General features: G+C 44.3%; 1 protein-coding gene across 1 annotated transcript in view; it reads right to left on the minus strand.

Moving 5' to 3' along the window:
* LOC147693352 (transient receptor potential cation channel subfamily M member 2-like) overlaps nucleotides 1-21,498 on the minus strand; it is a 3,804,886-nt gene that overhangs the window by 198,375 nt on the left and 3,585,013 nt on the right. Inside the window, exon 31 of the mRNA XM_086935946.1 lies at nucleotides 13,559-13,660. Within this exon, the coding sequence (XP_086792072.1) occupies nucleotides 13,559-13,660 (102 nt within the window). The remainder of the gene's footprint in view (nucleotides 1-13,558; nucleotides 13,661-21,498) is intronic.

Here is a 21,498-nt window from a genome sequence, read left to right on the forward strand (position 1 = left end):
GATCACGGGCAGCAAAGCACTTACAGGGTCGTTTCTGCCTGCAGTGCTGATATCGACCACAGGCCTACACGGCCACAGCGCAGCCTCGGCCTCTACTGGTGCTTGGGCTCCCGGCTGTACTACGCTCTCAGCCACGCCTAAGCATGGGCGAATTTTGCGAATCTCGCGTTCGCAAATTTTGCGGATTTGCGAACTCGCAATCCGCAAAATCCGCGAATTCCCGCGAATTTGCGGATTTTTTTTTTTTGTTTTCGCCCGTGTTTCTGCCAGTTCGCGAGGGTTTTTACAATTTCGCAATTTGCGAACTTACCTGTCGGGTCGCAAGTTTTGCGAACTTGTTGTTTCTACGTGTCCAGCCTGTTTGGGACACTCTTCTTCATCACTGCCACTCTCTGTCACCACTGCCACTCTCTGACTACTCATGCCACCCTCTGGCCCACCCATGCCACCCTCTGTTTCATCACCACACCCTCTGGTTGTCCAGTGTACATTATTTTCGGCAAAGCAAAGCACACCTTCCCTGCCTCAAGTGACCTGAATTAATTTGGGGCTGATTAATGTGTCACAGAATATTTTTTTAGCTGGCACCTGCTTCCTTAGTGCTTCTTGATTAGTGATCTTTTGCACTTGCTAAGTGCTTTCATTGTTGCAAAATTAGTTACAACACCTGCCCTGCCCCAACTGACAATAATGAATTAGGGGCTGATTAATGGATTTTAACTTCCAGCCTGGCTCCTGCTTGTCTCCCTTAGCTGTAATTCAGGACCTTTGTGGCATATGTGTAACTATTCTGAGGTTCAGAGCAGGGTCACATAATAGTTGCAACTGGCAACTGAACTCTGGAGGGGCCCCTCAGGAAGCACTACAGGAAATGGCTACTAATGATGAGCCTGAACTTTTGAACCTGGTAAGTAGTTTCAGTTTTGCTAAGATCGTATTTCTGCAATTTAGCACTTATTCGCGGGGCGCGAAGTTGTACTGGGAAGCCGTGAACTCACGCGAACAGTGCGAGCAGTGCGAGCAAAATCCGCTGCTCGCGGATTTGCGGATTTTGCGGGAGATTCGCGAATCTCGCGGATTGCGAATTTCCCGAAAATCCGCAAAATCCGCGAGCGAAACGGATTTTCCGCCCATGCCTAGCCACGCCACACCTCGGGCAGACCCTTCGCTCACCACCACAAGGGCAAGGCAAGTCACAGTCACTTCAAAGTTTCAGCGAGGCTGGTGGGGGGGGGTCCTACACCTGCTAGTTAAGTTATAGACGGCTGTCTGGATTTGAAGCAGGATCATTAAAAGGATTAATGCTCAGGGCAGCTGGAGCCTCACAGTGGTGTGGCCATCATACTAGTGTGCCACTTAGCACCCCCTGGAGTCGATAACTCTGGGACGGGCACCTTTGGTGACGATCCCCACAGAGGCCCAGGGGAGATCCAGTGAAGCCACTCTACACGCTCTCTGCACTGCAACATGGTCACACTGATTGCTGCCAAACAGCACTGAGATCAGCGGGCCCCCCTAGAGACAACATTGCAGCAGAGCAGCCTCCCTAAGCAGGCCAGTCCGACCACTGTCCGACAAGGACCCCAGGGAAATCACTGAGAACCGCTCGTTTTTTCCGTCTGCCTCCCATAGCAGCACAGGCTCAGTGCTTTGGCAGCGGCTTGAGTCGCAATCAGATATTGGCATCGGGAAGGGGGTCCAGCCCACGACCGAGCCACGTCCGATGTTTAGCACCACTGCTTGCAGGCCTCAGAGGACAGGAGATGCCTCTCGTTTGCCTTTATTCACTGTGAAGGGAGGCGGCTTCCAGGCACAATCTGCAGCGGGCGCCTTCTCCTGGGTACACCGATGGCTTCACTGAGCTGCTCAAGTCCTCTGAATAGCCTTCAGGATCATGTGGGGTGTCGATGGGGCTCAGGGTCACCGGATCATGACAGGATTAGGTGGGTGTAGGAGAGTAAGGTCTGCTTCCTGTGGTCACCCCCACTTTTTGCTGTCATTCTCTGGTTTTTCGACTGTAGTGTGGCTGTGGGCCTGCTAATCAAACCCACAGCCCAGCTGTTCTCTCTCTAAATTGATACCATGTACTTTAGGTACATACCCAATTGGGAATTGGGTCACCTTTGTGAGCCCCTGTATAGTGTACCCTAGGGGCCTTGTGTAGGAGAGTAGGGTCTGCTTCCTATAGTCACCTCCACTTTTTGCTTTTGCTTTACTGGTTTTCGACTTAAATGTGGCTGTGGGCCTGCTAATCACACCCACAGCCCAGATGCACTCTCTCTAAATTCAAGCCATGTACTCTAGGTACATAGACAATTGGGAATTGGGTCACCTTGTTAGCCCATTTAAAAGTGCACACTAGGTACTCAGGGCATAGGTGTAACCAAGGCCTACCAGGGGCTTCAGCATGTATTATGCCACCCCTGGCTGGCCACTCAAATAGACACAACTGTCTGATCACTCAGCTGGGGCAAGGTCGTGTAACCACCCCTTGCTTAGGTGTAGTATTCCTATACCTACTTACATATAGTAACCTATAAGTCACTCCTATGGCAGGCCTTAACAATCCTGGAGGCAGAGTGCTTGGTTATGTGCGAGATGGTGCTCTAGCATGAGCTGAGTCTTTCTGCAGCTTTCAGAACCATGTCCTTACAGCTGTTCTATGATATTGCCATACCATATACTCTTAAGTGCATTATGAACCTCGCAGTTAAATGCTAACTTTGGTTTGGCTTTATCCAAACATGTCGTGTAAGGTGTCATACTCTTTGGAATACTACCCCCTCACCAATTCTGGCGACGGAGGTAGCATTCTACCCTTCTAGAGGGAGAAGACATGTTAGTTCTGAGTATCCCGGTTAAAGTTAACCAGATGCCCAGCATCACAAAATGGATGCTGCTGCCACAGACACAAGTCTGACCTCCTGCTGCTGGGAGTCCTTCCAGTCACGAAGGTTTGGACAATAGGTTTTATGCTTGGGGAGGTGCAAGCACCACCACAGACAGGAGGATGTGTATTGGGACAGGGAGGGCTGAATAGATTGAGACACTGCCTGGGGCACACTAGGTGGTCCATGCATAGTCCAGTTCAAACCGATGCTGGGGCACTCCAGCCCCAGCTGTAGCGCGAAACTGGACAAAGTAAAGGGGGTGTAACCAACCCCCTACCTGGTCCCACACATAGGAGGGACCTAGTAAGTAAACCAGCCTCCTTTAGTTGTATAAAGGTAGGAGCTGACCCAGGAGACTTTAGATTAATCCTGGAATCGACTGAAGATGAAACTCTGGACCCTTTGACATTCACTAAATACTGAAGAATGAAGAAATCTCCCTTGGGGCCAAGGAGTGACCACCCTGGGCAACCAGGCACCATCCAGCCACTCAACGTCTTGCTTTGTCCCTGTTCCCACTGGAACCCGAGCACAGAGCCTGACAAGACCTCGCCTCCTGGATCCCTCTGACCCCACTGCACGACTCCAGCACAGTTGAGCCCCGTGGAAGGCGTTGGGACCCGTGGAAGCAGGTAACTTGGAAAATCTGCAACTTGCTAACAGCGCAGCTCTTGAGGCCTCCTCGAAGCTGTGCACTGGGGACTGAGACACCCCAACACCGAGCTCCAGCTGCACCGAAGACCAGCACTCCACAAGATCTGCGCTGGGCCCTTCTGCTTGTGTTCTGCTTGACGCGTTGTACAGTTGCTGGCCCGTTGGCTAGTAGCCTCTGGCGACAATCCTTTTTGAAACTCCATAGCTGGTCTGGTTGCTCCAGACTGTCCCTTGCTTCCCTGCAAAGGTGAAGTACCTCAGGCCCTCCTGGCCTGCACCAGAAGCCTTTTGTGTATTCTGGGTGGGTTGCCTCTGCTTAGGCTTGTTGGCTCGGATCTTGAAGCCGACCCCTCCATCTGCGAGAACCTTTGTGAGACAGCTCCTCTCCAGCACCAGGTTGTCCTTGACGCTTCCTGGTCCGCGTGGCTGCAACTACAAGCTTCACCTCAGCACCTGATTGCTTCTCGACGACGTCCAGGTTCCTTCCAGGTTTCACCCGGTCACTGGCTAGTGACCTAGACTCTGTCTCCTCTGCTTTCAGGTCTTCTTCAACTCCGATGCACCCGGACATCTTCCTCCTGGTCGCCTGCAGCATCTTTCTTCACAGGCTCCATAGACTTCAACGGCGAAACCCGACACATCTTCACAACTATGCACCCGCTTCCTGTGGGTGAGGTAACGCGAGCACTTCGGTGCGCTCAAGGGTATTGACTATCCAAGTGTCTAGCTTTTTAGTTGTTTTCTTCTAGCTAGACCGGAAGTGTCCTAAATCTTCATTTACTTACCTTCTAAGTTCCTATTGACTTTCTATTGACTCTCGCGTGAGTGTACTGACACTGCACGCACCGCCTGTGGGCCTCCTACTCCTAACCTAAGGGTCAAATAGTGTAGCCCCAGTGATTCTCAAGGCCCTAGACCTCTTCCTTTCCCGAGTCGTGGTTCTTATGGATCACTGAAATAATATCGACTGACAAAATATCGACTTGCCAAAATATCGTGGACAAAATATCGACAGTCAAAATATCGAGTTTGTATCTACAAACAGGTAAGTACAAAAATATTGAGTACAAAATATCGTTAACAAAAATATAGATGTAAAAAATATCGACTTTATTAAAAACAGTGTTAAATTAAATTAATATTAAATTTTAATTACTAAAATATACTTAAAACGACTTAAATTAAATTATAATAATTAAATAATAAATGAAAATAATAAAAATAATTTTTTAAAATCTTATTTGTTGACCCTGAACCCTAAAAATACCCCTTTACCCAAAAACCCAAAACTGACCCTGAACCCTAAAAATACCCCTTTACCCAAAAACCCAAAACTGACCCTGAACCCTAAAAATACCCCTTTACCCAAAAACTGAAAACTGACCCTGAACCCTAAAAATACCCCTTTACCCAAAAACTGAAAACTGACCCTGAACCCTAAAAATACCCCTTTACCCATGAACTGAAAACTGACCCTGAACCCTAAAAATACCCCTTTACCCATGAACTGAAAACTGACCCTGAACCCTAAAAATACCCCTTTACCCATGAACTGAAAACTGACCCTGAACCCTAAAAATACCCCTTTACCCATGAACTGAAAACTGACCCTGAACCCTAAAAATACCCCTTTACCCATGAACTGAAAACTGACCCTGAACCCTAAAAATACCCCTTTACCCATGAACTGAAAACTGACCCTGAACCCTAAAAATGCTCCTTTACCCAAAAATTATCAATATTATTTAATTACCAATTAATTATTAATTAACAATAACAATAAAATAAATATATTAGAACATTAGGTGTAATTATTTTAATAATTAATATTATTTTTTCAAAATTAATTACTTAAAAATAACACAAAATTATATATATTACAAATGTACTCTAATTAATGTAATTAACTAATTACAATTAATTAATTAACAATTATTTACTAATACAAAATATATTCAAAATTATATTAATTAATTAACTAATTAATATTAATTAATTATCAATTAATTATTAATTCAAAATATTAACACACATATATTAATTAATTAATTATTATTAAATTACTTCCCACCCTATTCCCCTATAAACCCACAACCCGCTACAGAATTACATTACGCAATTATTAACAAAACAAAATTCATGTAATAAAATATTTTATAACATTAATACACACTATTCACACATATTATTACATAAAAATACACTATAAAATATTATATATTATTAAAAAATCGATATTTTTGCTATCTATATTTTACACAGTCGATATTACTTCACTTACCTGAAAAACGATATTTTTGTAGTCGATATTATGTCCAGTCGATATTTTGTCCAGTCTATATTTAAAACTCGATATTATGTCCAGTCGATATTTTGAAGTCGATATTTTGTCTCTATACCGGTTCTTATACCACTTACTTAGTATATGGTTTTACGCGCCCCTAGGGCCTAACTGTAAATTGTGCTGTTTAAAGTATTTCTAAGTGTAACTTGTTATGTGCTTTTGTCTCTGTTCTCATAAAGAGTTCAGAAGAGTGTGTTAGTAAATAAATACATATATATTTTATATATATCCTGTGTGGTGTCCTTTCATCTGATATTCAAGGGGTTACATATGGTAAAAAAATGGCTTTACACACCCTCAAGAGTCTTTTAGCCTAAGACTGTTTTGTCCACGCTACCTCTAGGATAGCTGGTCTAAAAGGTTGACTTTACAACCATCACCATAAGGGTTGTTTGGACTGGTGCAAGGTGTTCACTAGAATAGTGAACATCATATACCAGGTCAACTTCTCACATTGGTGTGCAGCGGTTAGGATTAGAGCTTGCTGCTGTTTTACCACTTGTAATCTTGAGATATAATTTCAAAGATCACATAGGTACCTGTAGGTACATATAAAAACAAGTCTTAATATACTTAAGTTCTACTGAAATTAGCTGCTGTAGAGCCTGGGCCTAGCACATCCTGACTACAACTCCTAGACAGGTTCCAGTAGGAAAACACTTAGTGTAGGTAAGTGTCTTGTTATGTGCTTTGGCCTCTCGCCTCATAAAGAGTTCAGAGGAGTGTGTTAGAAATAAATGCATATATATTTTATATATATCCTGTGTGGTGTCATTTCATCTGATATTCAAGAGGTTACATATGGTAAAACAGCTGGCTTTACACGCCCTCAAGAGTCTTTTAGCCTAAGACTGTTCTGTCCACGCTACCAAGTGCAACCATCTGTTATGCTTTCCAGGAAAGCATTAAAAACTTGGTTCTTCGCAGAGGCCTATCTGTAATCTGGTACTCGGCTCATATGACATGTTACATCTTTTGTTAGGCGCCTTGATGCCCTTTGAACTAAGTTGCGCAGTATAAGATTGCCTTCATTCATTCATTCATTCGCCTCTAGAATAGCTGGTCTATAAGGTTGACTTTACAACCATCACCATAAGGGTTGTTTGGACTGGTGCAAGGTCTTCAGTAGAATAGTGGACATCATATACCAGGCCAACTTCTCACACCCAGGCATAGGTGCAGCCAAGGCTTACCAGGGGCTGCAACATGTATTATGCCACCCCTGGCTGTCCATCCAAACTGACACCACAGGCAGATCACTCAGCTTGGGTAAGCTGGTGTAATCACCCCTTACTTAGATATAGTATACCTATATCTACCCTTATATATAGACACATATATACCTATAAGTCACTCCTATGTCAGGCCTTAACAATCCTGGAGGCAGAGTGCTTTGTTTTATGGGAGAGGGTGCCCTAGCATGAGCTGAGCCCCTCTGCAGCTTTCGGAACATCTCCATATAGCTGTTCTATGATATCGCCATGCCATATACTCTTAAGTGCAATATAATCCTCGCAGTTAATGCTAACTTTGGTTTGGCTTTATGGAAACATGTTGTGTCAAACACTTTGGAATACTACATCCCACCAGTCCTGGTGGTGGGGGTAGCATTCCACCCTTCCAGAGGGAGAAGACATGTAGTTACTGCTTTACATGGTTAAAGTTAAACAGAGCCTCAGCATCACAAAATGGATGCTGCTGCCACAGACACGAGTCTGACCTCCTGCTGCTGGACAAAACTACAGCAGGTGAGGCCTGGAAAATAGGTATCCTGTCCAGGGAGGTGCCAGCACATCCCCAGACAGGGTTTTGTGTATTGGGGCAGGGAGGGCTGCATCGGCAGATGCTTTTCCAGACACTGCCTGGGGCACACAAGGCACTCCAGCCCCACTCTGGCGCGAAACTGGACAAAGGGAAAGGGGTGTAACCACACCCTTCCCAGGTCCACCCATAGGTGGGACCTAGCTTGTAATCCAGCCCCGTAGATTAGTATAAAGATAGGAGCTGTGTCTAGAGACTTTAGATTATCCTGGACTGAAACTCTGAAACAAAACTCTTGGACCTTCAACGTTCTATATCGACTAGAAGACTGAAGACATCTCCCTTGTGGTCAAGGAGTGACCACCCTGTGCAAACAGGCACCACCAGTAACTTGCCGGTTTGCTTTGTCGAAGCTCCTCCCAAAACCCGAAGACTCAGCTACTCAGGAACTGGACTTCCATATTTTTCCGACTCTGATTTACATCCACAGCAAAGCTGAGACCCGTGGCGGACACAAGAGACGTGGGACCAGACACCCTGGACATCCTCAATTTTGCTAACAGTGCAATGACGGAGGCACCTTCGAAGTTGTGCATTGGGGTTTGAGAAGTCCCAGACCCAAGCGCCAATTGCACAGAAGCTCAGCCCTCCACACTCCACGAGTGCTGCGTGGGGCCTGCTCTTGCATTTCAGCTTGATGCGTCTTCCTGGCTCCTAGTCCGTTGGCCAGTGAGCCCCCTGAAGACTCCATTTTGAATTTACACTGCTGGCCTGGTTGCTCCAGGCTTGCTTCTGCTTCCCTGCAAAGGAGAAGCACCCCAGACCTTGCTGGTCTGAACAGAAGCCAATCTTCATTTCCTGCATGGGTTGCGGTTACCAAGGCTTGTTGGGTCGAATCCGGATATCAATACTGCAGTCACCTAGATACTATGTAGGGCAGCTCGAATCCAGCTCCTGGTTGTCGTCGACGCCTCCTGGTCCTCGTGGCTGCAGAGACAAGCTTCCCCTTCTTCACCTGATTCGATGCGACATTGCCTGGTTCCTTCCTGGTCACTGGGAAGTGACCCAGACTCTGTCCCCTCTGCTTTCAGGTTCTTAAGATCTCCGATCCACCCTTGGATCCATTCGGACACTTTTCCTTTGGTCGCATGCAGCACTTCTTTGCAGTTCTCCATTGAAAACGACGACGACACCAGACACGAAAAGACACCTATGCACCAGCTTCCCTGGGTGAAGTAACTGAAGCTCTCCGGTGCTCCCGTGGGTCTTGACTCTCGAAGTGTCCTACTTTAAAGGGGTTTCATCCAAGTCCATCTGAAAGTGTCCTTAAATTGTACTTTTCTAACTTCTTCGATTCCCATTGTAACTCAACGGTAACCCGCGTCTGTGTTTAGACACTACACGCGTCTCCCGTGGGCCTCCTACTTCCAAACCCTTGATTGTCCAGTGTAGCCCTAGCGATTCTCTAGGCCCTAGGCCAATTCGCTATTTCTGAAGTGGTCCTCACACCACTTACTTAGTATATGGTTTGTGAGGCCCCTAGGGCAGAACTGTATTTGTGCAACTTATAGTATGCTAAATGAGTAACTTGTTACGTATCTCGAACTCTGACCTCATAAAGGGATCAGTGGGGTTGTGTGAGTAATAAATACATATATATTTGATATATACCTTGTGTGGTGTCCTTTTATTTGGTATTCAAGGGATTATAATTGGTAAAACAGCTTGCTTCACATGCTCTCTGAAGTTTTAGCCTAAGACTGCTGGTCCATGCTACCACTAGGATAGCTGATCTATAAGGTTGACTTTACAACCACCATCATAAGGGTCATTTAGACAGGTGCAAGGTGCCCACTAGAATAGTGGACATCATATGCCAGGCTAACTTCTTACAGTAACTGACCTCAAAAGAGTTGTTGTTAGTTCAGACCTCCCTGTAGAATGCTTGTTGGGCAATGAAATGGAATCTTCAGTCTGGTCTGAAGTGGAGTATAGGACTCATGCAAAGATGAGTAAGGAATAACAGCACATGTCCTTTCTGTGAACAGGTCACAGCCCAAAAAGTGCAACACTGAACAGGCCCTGGATCCTGCAAATATGGACCAATAGCCTACCAAGAGGAGAAGCAGTAGGGTTAAGGCAGTGCCATCCCCCTTGCCTCAGAATGAGGATCAGTCTTCCAAGGAAACTGATTGTGAGACCCAAGAGGGAACTGTCCTAGAAGAGCTTGAGAATGCGTAGGTTGAGTTTCTTGGGACAGGGGGACCTTCAAGGGCAGATCGGAGGCAGGCGCAGTTGGACTGCCCTTCTCTTGAACCCCTCAGACAGCAAGCTGCTGCTGAGGCTGCTGGGAATGCTACAGGTACCCATAAAGTGTATTGGGATGATGGGCTCCTATATTCAGAGGCTAGAGACCCCAAGTCTGGTGCTTCCAGGAGGTTGGTCATACCTCTGACATTCAGGGGTTTCCTTCTCACCTTAGCCCTTGATATTTCCTTAGCAGGACATCTTGGCCAGAACAAGACTTGGGACAGGCTTGTCCCTCCCTTTCACTCGCCCCATAAGTCAGAAGATACCAAGGAGTTTTGTCGCTCCTGTGTCACCTGCCAAGCCAGTGGCAAATCAGCCAGCACCACAAAGGCCCCCCTTATACCACTACCTGTGGTGGGGGTTCCCTTTGAAAGAGTTGGGATTGACATTGTTGGACCAATGGATCCCCAAACAGCATCTGGGCAAAGGTTTATTCTGGTGGTAATGGATCATGCCACCAGATACCCAGAAGCTATTCCCCTGAGGACCACAACAGCACCTGTTGTGGCAAGCGCCCTCCTGGGAGTTTTCTCAAGAGTGGGTTTTCCGAAGGAGGTTGTCTCAGACAGAGGTTCAAACTTTATGACTGCTATGTGGAAAGAGTGTGGAGTGAACTACAAGCTCATCACACCCTGCCATCCACAATGCAATGGTTTAGTTGCGAGATTCAACAAAACCTTAAAGGGCATGATCGAGGGTTTATCTGAAAAGCCCAGGCGAAGATGGGACATCCTTCTGTCCTGCCTTTTGTTTGCTTACAGAGAGGTCCCACAGAAGGGGGTTGGCTACAGCCCTTTTGAACTTCTATTTGGGCACCCTGTAAGAGGACCCCTTTGTCTGGTGAAGGAAGGATGGGAGTTACCTCTCAAAAAGCCTAAACAAGACATTGTGGATTATGCACTTGGTCTCCGCTCCAGGATGGCCGAATACATTGTAAAGGCATCCAAAAACCTTGAGGCTAACCGGGAACTTCAAAAAGCCTGGCATGACCAAAAGGCTGTGCTGACTGTTTACCAGCCAGGGCAGAAAGTGTGGGTGTTGGAGCCAAAGGCCCCAGCAGCACTCCAAGACAAATGGTCTGGACCCCACACTATTGTGAACAGAAGGGAGAGGTAACCTATTTGGTTTACCTTGGAACTCTTTCTCAGGACCCTGATGATGGGTCAGTTGATGGTGTAGCCTTGGCAGGCAGCCTCACTGATCAGCAGCAGAGGGACTGCAGACAAGTTTGCCAGTCCTCCAGACATATGTTTTCACTGACTCCAAGTCAGACAAGCTGGTGCATCCATGAGGTGGAAACTGGTGACAGTCTGCCTGTGAAGAGTAAAATCTACAGGCAACCTGATCATGTCAGGGAATGTATCAGGACAGAGGTCCAGAAGATGTTGAAGTTGGGAGTTATTGAGCCCTCAGAGAGCCCTTGGGCCATTCCTGTAGGCCTAGTGCCTAAACCTCACACCCAAGATGGTAAGAGAGGGATGAGGTTTTGTGTGGACTACAGAGGTCTCAATGCTGTCACTAGGACAGATGCCCACCCAATACCAAGAGCAGCTGAGCTCATTGACAGATTGGCTTCTGCCAAGTTTTTGAGTACATTTGACTTGACAGCTGGCTACTGGCAGATCAGACTAGCTGATGATGCAAAAGCCAAAACAGCATTCTCAACCCCAGGAGGTCATTATCAATTTGTGGTAATGCCCTTTGGTCTGAAGAATGCACCTGCCACATTCCAAAGGTTGGTGAACCAAGTCCTCTCAGTTATGGGTGACTACTGTGCAGCTTATCTTGATGATATTGCTGTCTTTAGCTTTACTAGGGAAGATCACCTGATCCACCTGAAGAATGTTTTGGAGGCCCTGCAAAAGGCAGGCCTAACTATCAAGGCTACCAAGTGCCATATAGGGCAGAGTAAGGTTGTGTACCTGGGCCACCTTGTAGGTGGGGGTCAAGTTCAACCATTGGAGAGCAAGATCCAGACCATAAAGGACTGGACTCCTCCCACCACCCAGACACAGGTCAGAGCTTTCTTGGGCCTGTCTGGGTACTACAGGAAGTTTGTTAAGAACGATGGGTGCATTGTGACTCCACTTAATGACTAGACCTCAAAGAAAATGCCAAAGAAAGTTCAGTGGACAGTAAGCTGTCAAAAGGCATTTGATGACCTGAAGCAGGCCATGTGCACTGCACCTATTCAGCAAAGTCCAGACTACTCCAAGGAATTCATTGTCCAAACAGATGCTTCTGAATTGGGTGTGGATTCTGTTCTTTCACAACTGAATAAAGATGGTCAAGACCAGCCAATAACTTTCATTAGAATGAGGCTGACCCCTAGAGAGAAACGTTGGTCAGCTATTGAGAGGGAGGCCTTTGCTGTGGTTTGGGTCCTGAAGAAGCTGGGGCCATACTTATTTGGTACTCACTTCAAGATTCAGACAGACCATAAGCCCCTCTTGTGGTGGTGGACTGGCCTGCTCGCTGGCCCCCAGAACCACAACGGTGGTTCCCACATCTCCGGCCGCGCAGGGGCTGTACAGCTTTTGGTGGCCTATGGCCCAGGGGGGGATGTGGTGGGGCACCCCTTCCATAGCCAAGAAAGGGGCAAAAAGCAGACTGCGCAGGGTGAGTGATGGAGAGGCCCAAGGATTTGGATGTAGCCTGTGAGTCCTTGAAGAGCTCTAGAACGCTGTCTGCCTTGTCGCCGAACAGGCGACGGCCATCAAAGGGCATCCTGCAAAGACTTTGGATTCATGGTCCGGCAGTCGGCGCACGACTTTGGATCGTGGTCGCGCTCCAGGCAAAACAGGCACACACTGCGCGGATCTGTCATTGACATCAGCCGGCTACAGGATCTGCTCTGGCTTGCACGAAAAAGAAAGAACTGACGTCATTCCGGCAACCACAATGCCAATGATGAACATGGAGCCCACCGACGCCACCATTCAACACGCAGGGGTATTGCTGACGAAATACTTTCCGGATCTAGTCTGACGCCTGGGGGTAATTCTAAGGTAAGGAATCTATAACGAACGGTTTCTTTCAGATGCACTCTTATTCGCCTCACTGAACTCCACTCACAAACTACTAGAAACATTTTTACACCCCTCACATACTAGTTATTTCTCTACAGACGGTATTCCATACAGAGTAGCAGTCAAACTACACAAAGCACTGTCACATCCCTCAGAAACTGGTTCTTAAAACAGACCTAAATGTGCTTGGTAGGAATGATGGCACACAGAGTGTCATGCTTCTCTATTCTTAGGCAGTAGCTGTATCCCACAACAGAGGCAGACTGAAAAAAAAACAATAGGTATGTCTTGCACTTTTAGAGATGTGCTGGTCCTACTTGTGTTGCCTATGCTTGGTAGGTCAAGTTGTACTATTCCATTTCTTTCTTTTAAAGCAGTTTAAAGAATGTTATTTTATTTTCAATTTAGACGTGAATATAGAATATGTAAAGTAGTATATAACTTAGATGTATCTCCCCACAAGGAACTACTGGTTGGACATCAGATTACAGTCTTCATATACATATTCACCTTTGTGCTCTAGAAAAATGTAACATGCATAAAATGTGAATTGAATGTACAGTACAGACCTCAAATCCTTTTTCCAGCTGTTCTTCACACCTTTCCCAGTATTCCTTTGTCAGGATGGCTTTGAGTGAGGATGGTAACTTCTCACCTGGCCGCAATATGCCCTGAAACACAGGATAACATTGGTGAATGGAGGTATGAAACATTCAAAAACTTGTAGTCCATCACACATCCCAGGTGGAGGAATAAAAGTGGGAAAAAACGGATCTGATAACAAACATGTGGTGGGTGAGGTACAGGTGAAAATAGTTTTAGAATTAAAGAGGTGCTTAGTCTGGAGTGTGGATGGTTTTGGGAAACTGCTTGTTTCTGCTAGGAAGAAAAGATCTCTGTCCCCTCAACTGATAGAGACCAGGATTACATATAAAAAGACTGGAGGTGATACAACATAGCCCACCGTGATGGACAAGGCATTAAGAGGAAGACTGGAGGTGATACAACATAGACCACCATGATGGACAAGGCATTAAGAGGAAGACTGGAGGTGATACAACATAGCCCACCGTGATGGACAAGGCATTAAGAGGAAGACTGGAGGTGATACAACATAGACCACCATGATGGACAAGGCATTAAGAGGAAGACTGGAGGTGATACAACATAGACCACCATGATGGACAAGGCATTAAGAGGAAGACTGGAGGTGATACAACATAGCCCACCGTGATGGACAAGGCATTAAGAGGAAGACTGGAGGTGATACAACATAGCCCACCGTGATTGACAAGGCATTAAGAGGAAGACTGGAGGTGATACAACATAGCCCACCGTGATTGACAAGGCATTAAGAGGAAGACTGGAGGTGATACAACATAGCCCACCTTGATGGACAAGGCATGAAGAGGAAGACTGGAGGTGATACAACATAGACCACCTTGATGGGCCAGGCATGAAGAGGAAGACTGGAGGTGATACAACATAGCCCACCGTGATGGACAAGGCATTAAGAGGAAGACTGGAGGTGATACAACATAGACCACCATGATGGACAAGGCATTAAGAGGAAGACTGGAGGTGATACAACATAGCCCACCGTGATGGACAAGGCATTAAGAGGAAGACTGGAGGTGATACAACATAGACCACCATGATGGACAAGGCATTAAGAGGAAGACTGGAGGTGATACAACATAGACCACCATGATGGACAAGGCATTAAGAGGAAGACTGGAGGTGATACAACATAGCCCACCGTGATGGACAAGGCATTAAGAGGAAGACTGGAGGTGATACAACATAGCCCACCGTGATTGACAAGGCATTAAGAGGAAGACTGGAGGTGATACAACATAGCCCACCGTGATTGACAAGGCATTAAGAGGAAGACTGGAGGTGATACAACATAGCCCACCTTGATGGACAAGGCATGAAGAGGAAGACTGGAGGTGATACAACATAGCCCACCGTGATGGACAAGGCATTAAGAGGAAGACTGGAGGTGATACAACATAGCCCACCGTGATTGACAAGGCATTAAGAGGAAGACTGGAGGTGATACAACATAGCCCACCTTGATGGACAAGGCATGAAGAGGAAGACTGGAGGTGATACAACATAGCCCACCGTGATGGACAAGGCATTAAGAGGAAGACTGGAGGTGATACAACGTAGCCCACCGTGATGGACAAGGCATGAAGAGGAAGACTGGAGATGATACAACGAGCCCACCGTGATGGACAAGGCATGAAGAGGAAGACTGGAGGTGATACAACGTAGCCCACCGTGATGGACAAGGCATGAAGAGGAAGACTGGAGGTGATACAACATAGCCCACCGTGATGGACAAGGCATGAAGAGGAAGACTGGAGGTGATACAACATAGCCCACCGTGATGGACAAAACCTGAAGAGGAAGACTTGAGGTGATACAACGTAGCCCACTGTGATGGACAAGGCATGAAGAGGAAGACTGCAGGTGATACAACAAAGCCCACCGTGATGGATAAATCATGAAGATGCTGCAGGGGGACTGGAATAAGGAACAGAACATGATCTGGGGTAGCAGTACTCTGGGCCACATACACTGGCAAACCTATCATATACATTTCAATCAAGGTGTCTCCACCTCACCTTCTTTCCCCCGCCTGTCCTGCCTGCTCAACACACTCTCCAAAACACTCCTGTAACACAACCCTCTTTAAGATGTCTTTCTCCTTGCAATGACAGGATTTGCAGGTGTACTAACAAGGGAAGAACCAGACAAACTCATCTTGCATCGGTGAAAAGGGAAGCAATCGCTATGAGGAAACCAGTGAAGAACAAGGACCAGAAACTGAACTGAGATCTGAAGGGGACTCCAAGTGAAGTAACCTTGGACAGAAGGTTCATTTGATGTAATACCTCGGGGGAGAGGGTGGTAACAGGTGTAACAAGGAGCCCCTGAATTCTGTAAATTATGCTGCTACAAACACGCTTTGGCAAATCCAGAAGGTCGCACCAATGCGAGAGCTATTGCCTTTGCCAATATATATTAGCAGTGTAAGAAAACATATATAGTGGTGCACCAACAAACAATAAGAGTATACAATTCTAATCAAAGTATTGGCCGTTCCTTATCTTCTGTTATTTCTTTTCAAAAGAGTCACGTGGTTTTATTACTGTTTGTTGGTGCACCACTATATATTTTCATATATTGGCTATATGGCTATACCCGCCTTTGAGCAGTAGGTGTTCATAGTGTGTGCATATCACCTTTCACATCTATTGTGTTAACCAGTTTGTATTATGACACTTAAAGGGTTTGAATGGACCTCAAGCCAGCCTTGGTATCATTGAACATTTCCGGCGTCACAAACATGCAACACGCTTACCAATGATAAGAAGGGCTGAAACATGAAAGCCAGTCACTCGAACAGTGAAATATCTTGTTTAAGATCTATGAAGGCATCCAATGGAGGCCCTAACACACGCATGCAAAAACTTGAATGATTGTTACCAGGGGCGGCACCGCATCTGTATAGTAAAGTTGCATGACATGAAAAAGCTGTGCGTTACTAGCATTCTCTCTTTTCATCTCAAATGTGTGGAAGCCTCCTCTCTCCCTGCCACTGGCCCAGAGAACCCATCTCGGGGGCCACCACTACCCCCAGTGTCTTGACCTGCGGATTAAGGTACATTTTTAGTATGCAGCAGCCTTCAAACACTACAACACCTATCTGGTGCAGTGTGTGGCAACTATTATTGCTGGCAGGAGACAGGAAACAAGGACGGTGGAAGTGAGGGTTGGAACAAAGCAACACGAAAGGCCGGAGGTGAGGGTGGGGGGCAAGGTAATACAAATGGCAGGCAGGGAGGGTGAGGGCAAAGCAAAACAAATGGAAGCCACAATCCGCTGTGGGACAGGAGGAGGGGAGATGGCCTGCAAACAGAAGTACTCTTCTGACGTGCTGCCAACTTAAACAACAAAAAAGTACCTCTGAAAGCACGTAACAAGTGGAAGGACAATTGGCTCTGAAAACAAGCATTACTTGGTCCAGACGCAAAAAGAAAAAAATGAGTAATAGTTTAGGATTTAGGGGTAATAGTCTAGGAGATGAATGCCAACTTAGACAAGGGTCAATTATAAAGTTCAGAATGGGCCAACTTATAAAGTAGATGGTACCTCTTCAATCCAAACTTCAAAAGGCATCATTCGCTTATATAATTATTTATTGATCAATCTTGATGGTCTGGAACCTCAATTATTCATTTACAAAATGTACTATATAATCTCCAGTCAAAACGTGTTGAGCCCCATGGGATGTGTTCATTTGGGGCTTTTTCAAGGCAAAGAAATGTTGCAAAAAAGGATCTTCGAAAACTGATCTTCCAGATCCAAGGTGCGTGGCTATAAGGCCCTATATAAGAAAAAGTGAAGATGGAACACAGGGACCAAGGAGAAACAGGAATATGAGAGTGACCATGAAGCTAACCAATGGTAAGCAATGGGCAGGCTCTAATCCCACTTTAAACTCACAATAGGGCATATTTACAATCAAGGGGCGGAGTGTGACATTAAGCTAAGAAGGCTAACAAAACGCTTCGTCACTTCTGGAACTCAGGACAGCACCATATTTACAAGGATATGGCGCAGCCCTGCATTTCTCCCTGTGCTGCCGCTACCTTTAGATGCCTAGCGCCAGTGCAGGCATCCTTGCACCATAGTGCAAGGGTGCCTGTTTTGAGGAGAAAATTGTTTATGTACAGGAAGGCCCCCCTTTCAGCATATAAACAATCTTCAAATGCTGTTTGTAACTTTTATGTGTGCCGCTTAATGCATCACACATAGAAGTTGCAAAATGTAATTTTTTCAAAATTATTGTTTATGTGAAGGAAGGAGGATCTTCCTGCACATAAACAATCATAGGCAATTTGCTCGAGGAACTTGATGAAAATATTGATAGAGAATGAGGAGAGAAAAATCGCAATTTGTTTAGCTGAAATTCAAACAATTGAGGATGAAATAAAGGAGTTAAACTTACCGGAAACAACAGTAAAAAATTATACAATATTATATGAGATTTTGAATAACTTACAAGTAGAGATAAAAAGAAGAAAAGCCAGGAAATTGAAACGGGACGAAAATGATTATAAAACAGGACGTACACTTACGTTTGCAAAACGTTTTGATTACTTGATCAGTAAGGCTGTAGCTTCCGGTAAGAAAGGAGATACTCCATCTACTAGTGATATTCACTCTTCATTTAGTAACATCTCTAGTAGCGAGAGTGAGGATATGCGCAATATACAGACCAATATTATAGTTGAGAATAGTTTTTTACAGGAGGTACGTCTCATGAGGATTGGGAATCCGGAAACAGGTGAAAGATTTAGATACACAGGGAGACAAAGACAAGGAGAGGTTCAAGAGGGAAAGGAAGAACAAAAAGTAAGAGTGGGAATGAGAAAACGTTCTTGGAAGAATTGAGCACAGAACAAAAAAAGATTACTAATGAAATTGAAATTATTAATCTTTCTTCGTTCGAGTTGTCACCAGATATGGACAATTTATTAAGAAAAGGTCTAGGCTTCTGTCCGTCAATGAAAACTGATTGGTATAAGATCAAGATTGACCTGCTTAAATTTGTAAGGCTACTAAAATTCAAAAAATACTTTGCAAACCAACAAGGGAAATTGAAGTGTGGTGATGTAAGAACAGATTTAAGTAATTTGACAATTCAAGACATGATACCAAATTACTGTTGTCACTCTCTGAGAGTGAGGACGATTGTGTGACCATATCTAAATTATTAGTTGACTTGGAAATCAATCAGGATTTTAGTATAGGGAGTGGACTCAAGAATAAATCTAAATGGACTCCACAACTTTCATCTGGTAATATGATTGACACTTTTTATAAAGCAGTACATTTTTATTTAGCTAAAATGATAGAAAGAGACAAGTCCGACACAAATGACAGTAGCAGGGACAACCTGACGAAGAATGAGAAGAGATCGTTGAAAACTCTGATGGATAAACAAGATGTGATCGTACGTATGGCTGACAAGGGTGGGAACATCATTGTGATGAACAAAGGAGACTATAATGGTGAAATTTTATTACAACTTAACATTGATAAGTATTATGAAAAATTGACAAGCAATCCATTGCAGCTCGTTTCAAGTATGATTAACAGTAAACTTAAGAAATGGTATGATCAAGCATTGTTAGATTATGATGAATATATGTTTTCAAAAGTGGAGCACCCCAGGTCACCCTGTATGTATAGTCTACCAAAGATACATAAGAATAGGCAAAAACCACTGGGAAGACCAATAATCTCGGGTATTGGGGGTCCCACAGAAAAATTCTCACAACTCATTCATACATTTTTAATACCATATGTACAGTATCTACCGTCTTATATACAAGACACAAAGCATGTATTAAATATAATGACTGATATCACATGGGAAACAGGGATGATATTGGCTACACTTGATATAGTCTCCCTGTATATGATATATCAACGGGGATTGAAAGCATTGGAGAGTGTTTTGAATAAGAGACTGGCTGAATGCTTTGATCATACAATGATGTTATTAGAGATGACAAAGATAGTTTTAGAAAACAAAATTTTTCTATTTGATGATAAATGGTACAGGCAGAGCTTTGGTACTGCGATGGGTTCCAGATTTGTTCCGTCTCTGGCCAACCTCTTCATGGGGTGGTTCGAGGCGGAGTGGATCTGGGGCCTGAGGGGGCAGGAATTAGATAAATAGCATTTACTACTGGGGATAGTTTATAGATGACTGTCTCTTCATATGGACAGGAACGAATGGTAAACTGTTAGAATTCTTTGATTACCTGAACTCCAATGATTTGAATTTGAGCTTTACAACGCACTTTGATAACAACAGTATTATTTTCCTTGATGTAGAATTATTTGCGGAAAGGGTAAAATTGTGCAGTAGAATGTATCGAAAGGATACTAGCTGTAATGCTTTGTTACATGCTGGAAGTTGTCACCCGAGTAGCCAGAACAACGCAATACCTTATGGGGAAATGCTAAGAGCGCAGAGGAACTGCTCGGAACAACAAGATTTTGAGGCAAATCTAGAGGACATAGTAATGAGATTTGAATCTAGAGGGTATAATAAAAAAGTGATTGATGAAGCTAAGAAGAGAGCACTGAAACTAAAGAGACAAGATACTCTGAATACTAAAGTGATTTCCATAAATAATAGGAAATCTACAGATAAGGTTAGATTAATTACGAACTTCAGTAAAGGGAGTCATAAACTATATTCAATACTTGACAAATATTGGCATCTCTTGAGAATGGACAAGGACATTGAACCATATTTGAATGATAGGCCCAGTTTGACATTTAGAAGGGGGCTAATATTAGCAAACATGGTTAGTCCCAATTATCCTAGAGTTCAACCCAGTGAAAATTGGCTCACCAACAGACTGAAAGTATTTCACTGTTGTGGGCGATGTAGTTCTTGTAGGTGGGCTACCAAGAAAATGACTACATTTAATTACAATAATACGGGGACATTTTAAATAAATACATTTATTAATTGTGACAAAACTTTTGTAGTATTTGTTATTGTGTGTAACTTCAGACAAATTTATGTAGGGAGTATGATTAGGCGTCTGTGAGATTGGCTTTATATTTTTCTTTGTTTGGATAGTAGACACATACAGAGTACAATATGCGTTTTACATTTATGAATAACACATTTATAAATGGCGCGCTAATATTTTCCAATGATAACAGCAATTACGAGAGAATATGAGCGAAAGTTGTGTGCGTAGAGTTAGAAAATGGCAGACACTATGAGATATAGTTTTTCAGCAACCATAATAGTGGCATTACTGGGAAATTGAAATATACAGGTATGCACATTGACCTAAGTAATGAATGGAGATTATGTATATAAACGGTTCATTAGATATTTGGATTTACTGGCTGCAATATGTGTTCTGTTTATGAAACGAACACATTACAATATGGTGCCCATAGTTTTTGTAGATAAAACACGCTATCAAGATGGCGCTCGAGTAGAACGCCGTACAAACAGATTCGATATGATAGTGCGCTAATCGAAAGCGGGTGAGTAGGAGATGGAGGGTTATTTTCTGTGGATACGAATGTAATATACAATTTCTGAATCAGTATCTTTTGTGGCTGATGATGTTTAAGTGGTGATTTTATTTTTGACTTTGACTTTCAGATCACATACTCATGATTTACGTGAGATCAAGATTAACGGAGATATACATGAGGACCAAGTACCAAGATCTTGGGGGATCATGAAATAATTGGTGAGATTACTTATATATCCTTTATTGAAGAAGATTGTTAATAAGGATGAATAGTGATAACTTTTGACTGCCAAACTTATGGGGGTTTTTTCTTCATCATTTACAGAAGTGATTGGGTATTAAGAACTGATCATTAGGATCCTTTATACAAGTGAGACATAACTGAAGATTGTTTTGAAGAGATTGGAGAT

The sequence above is a fragment of the Lissotriton vulgaris genome, chromosome 8 (genome assembly GCF_964263255.1).
Source record: "Lissotriton vulgaris chromosome 8, aLisVul1.2, whole genome shotgun sequence".
NCBI lineage: Eukaryota > Metazoa > Chordata > Amphibia > Caudata > Salamandridae > Lissotriton > Lissotriton vulgaris.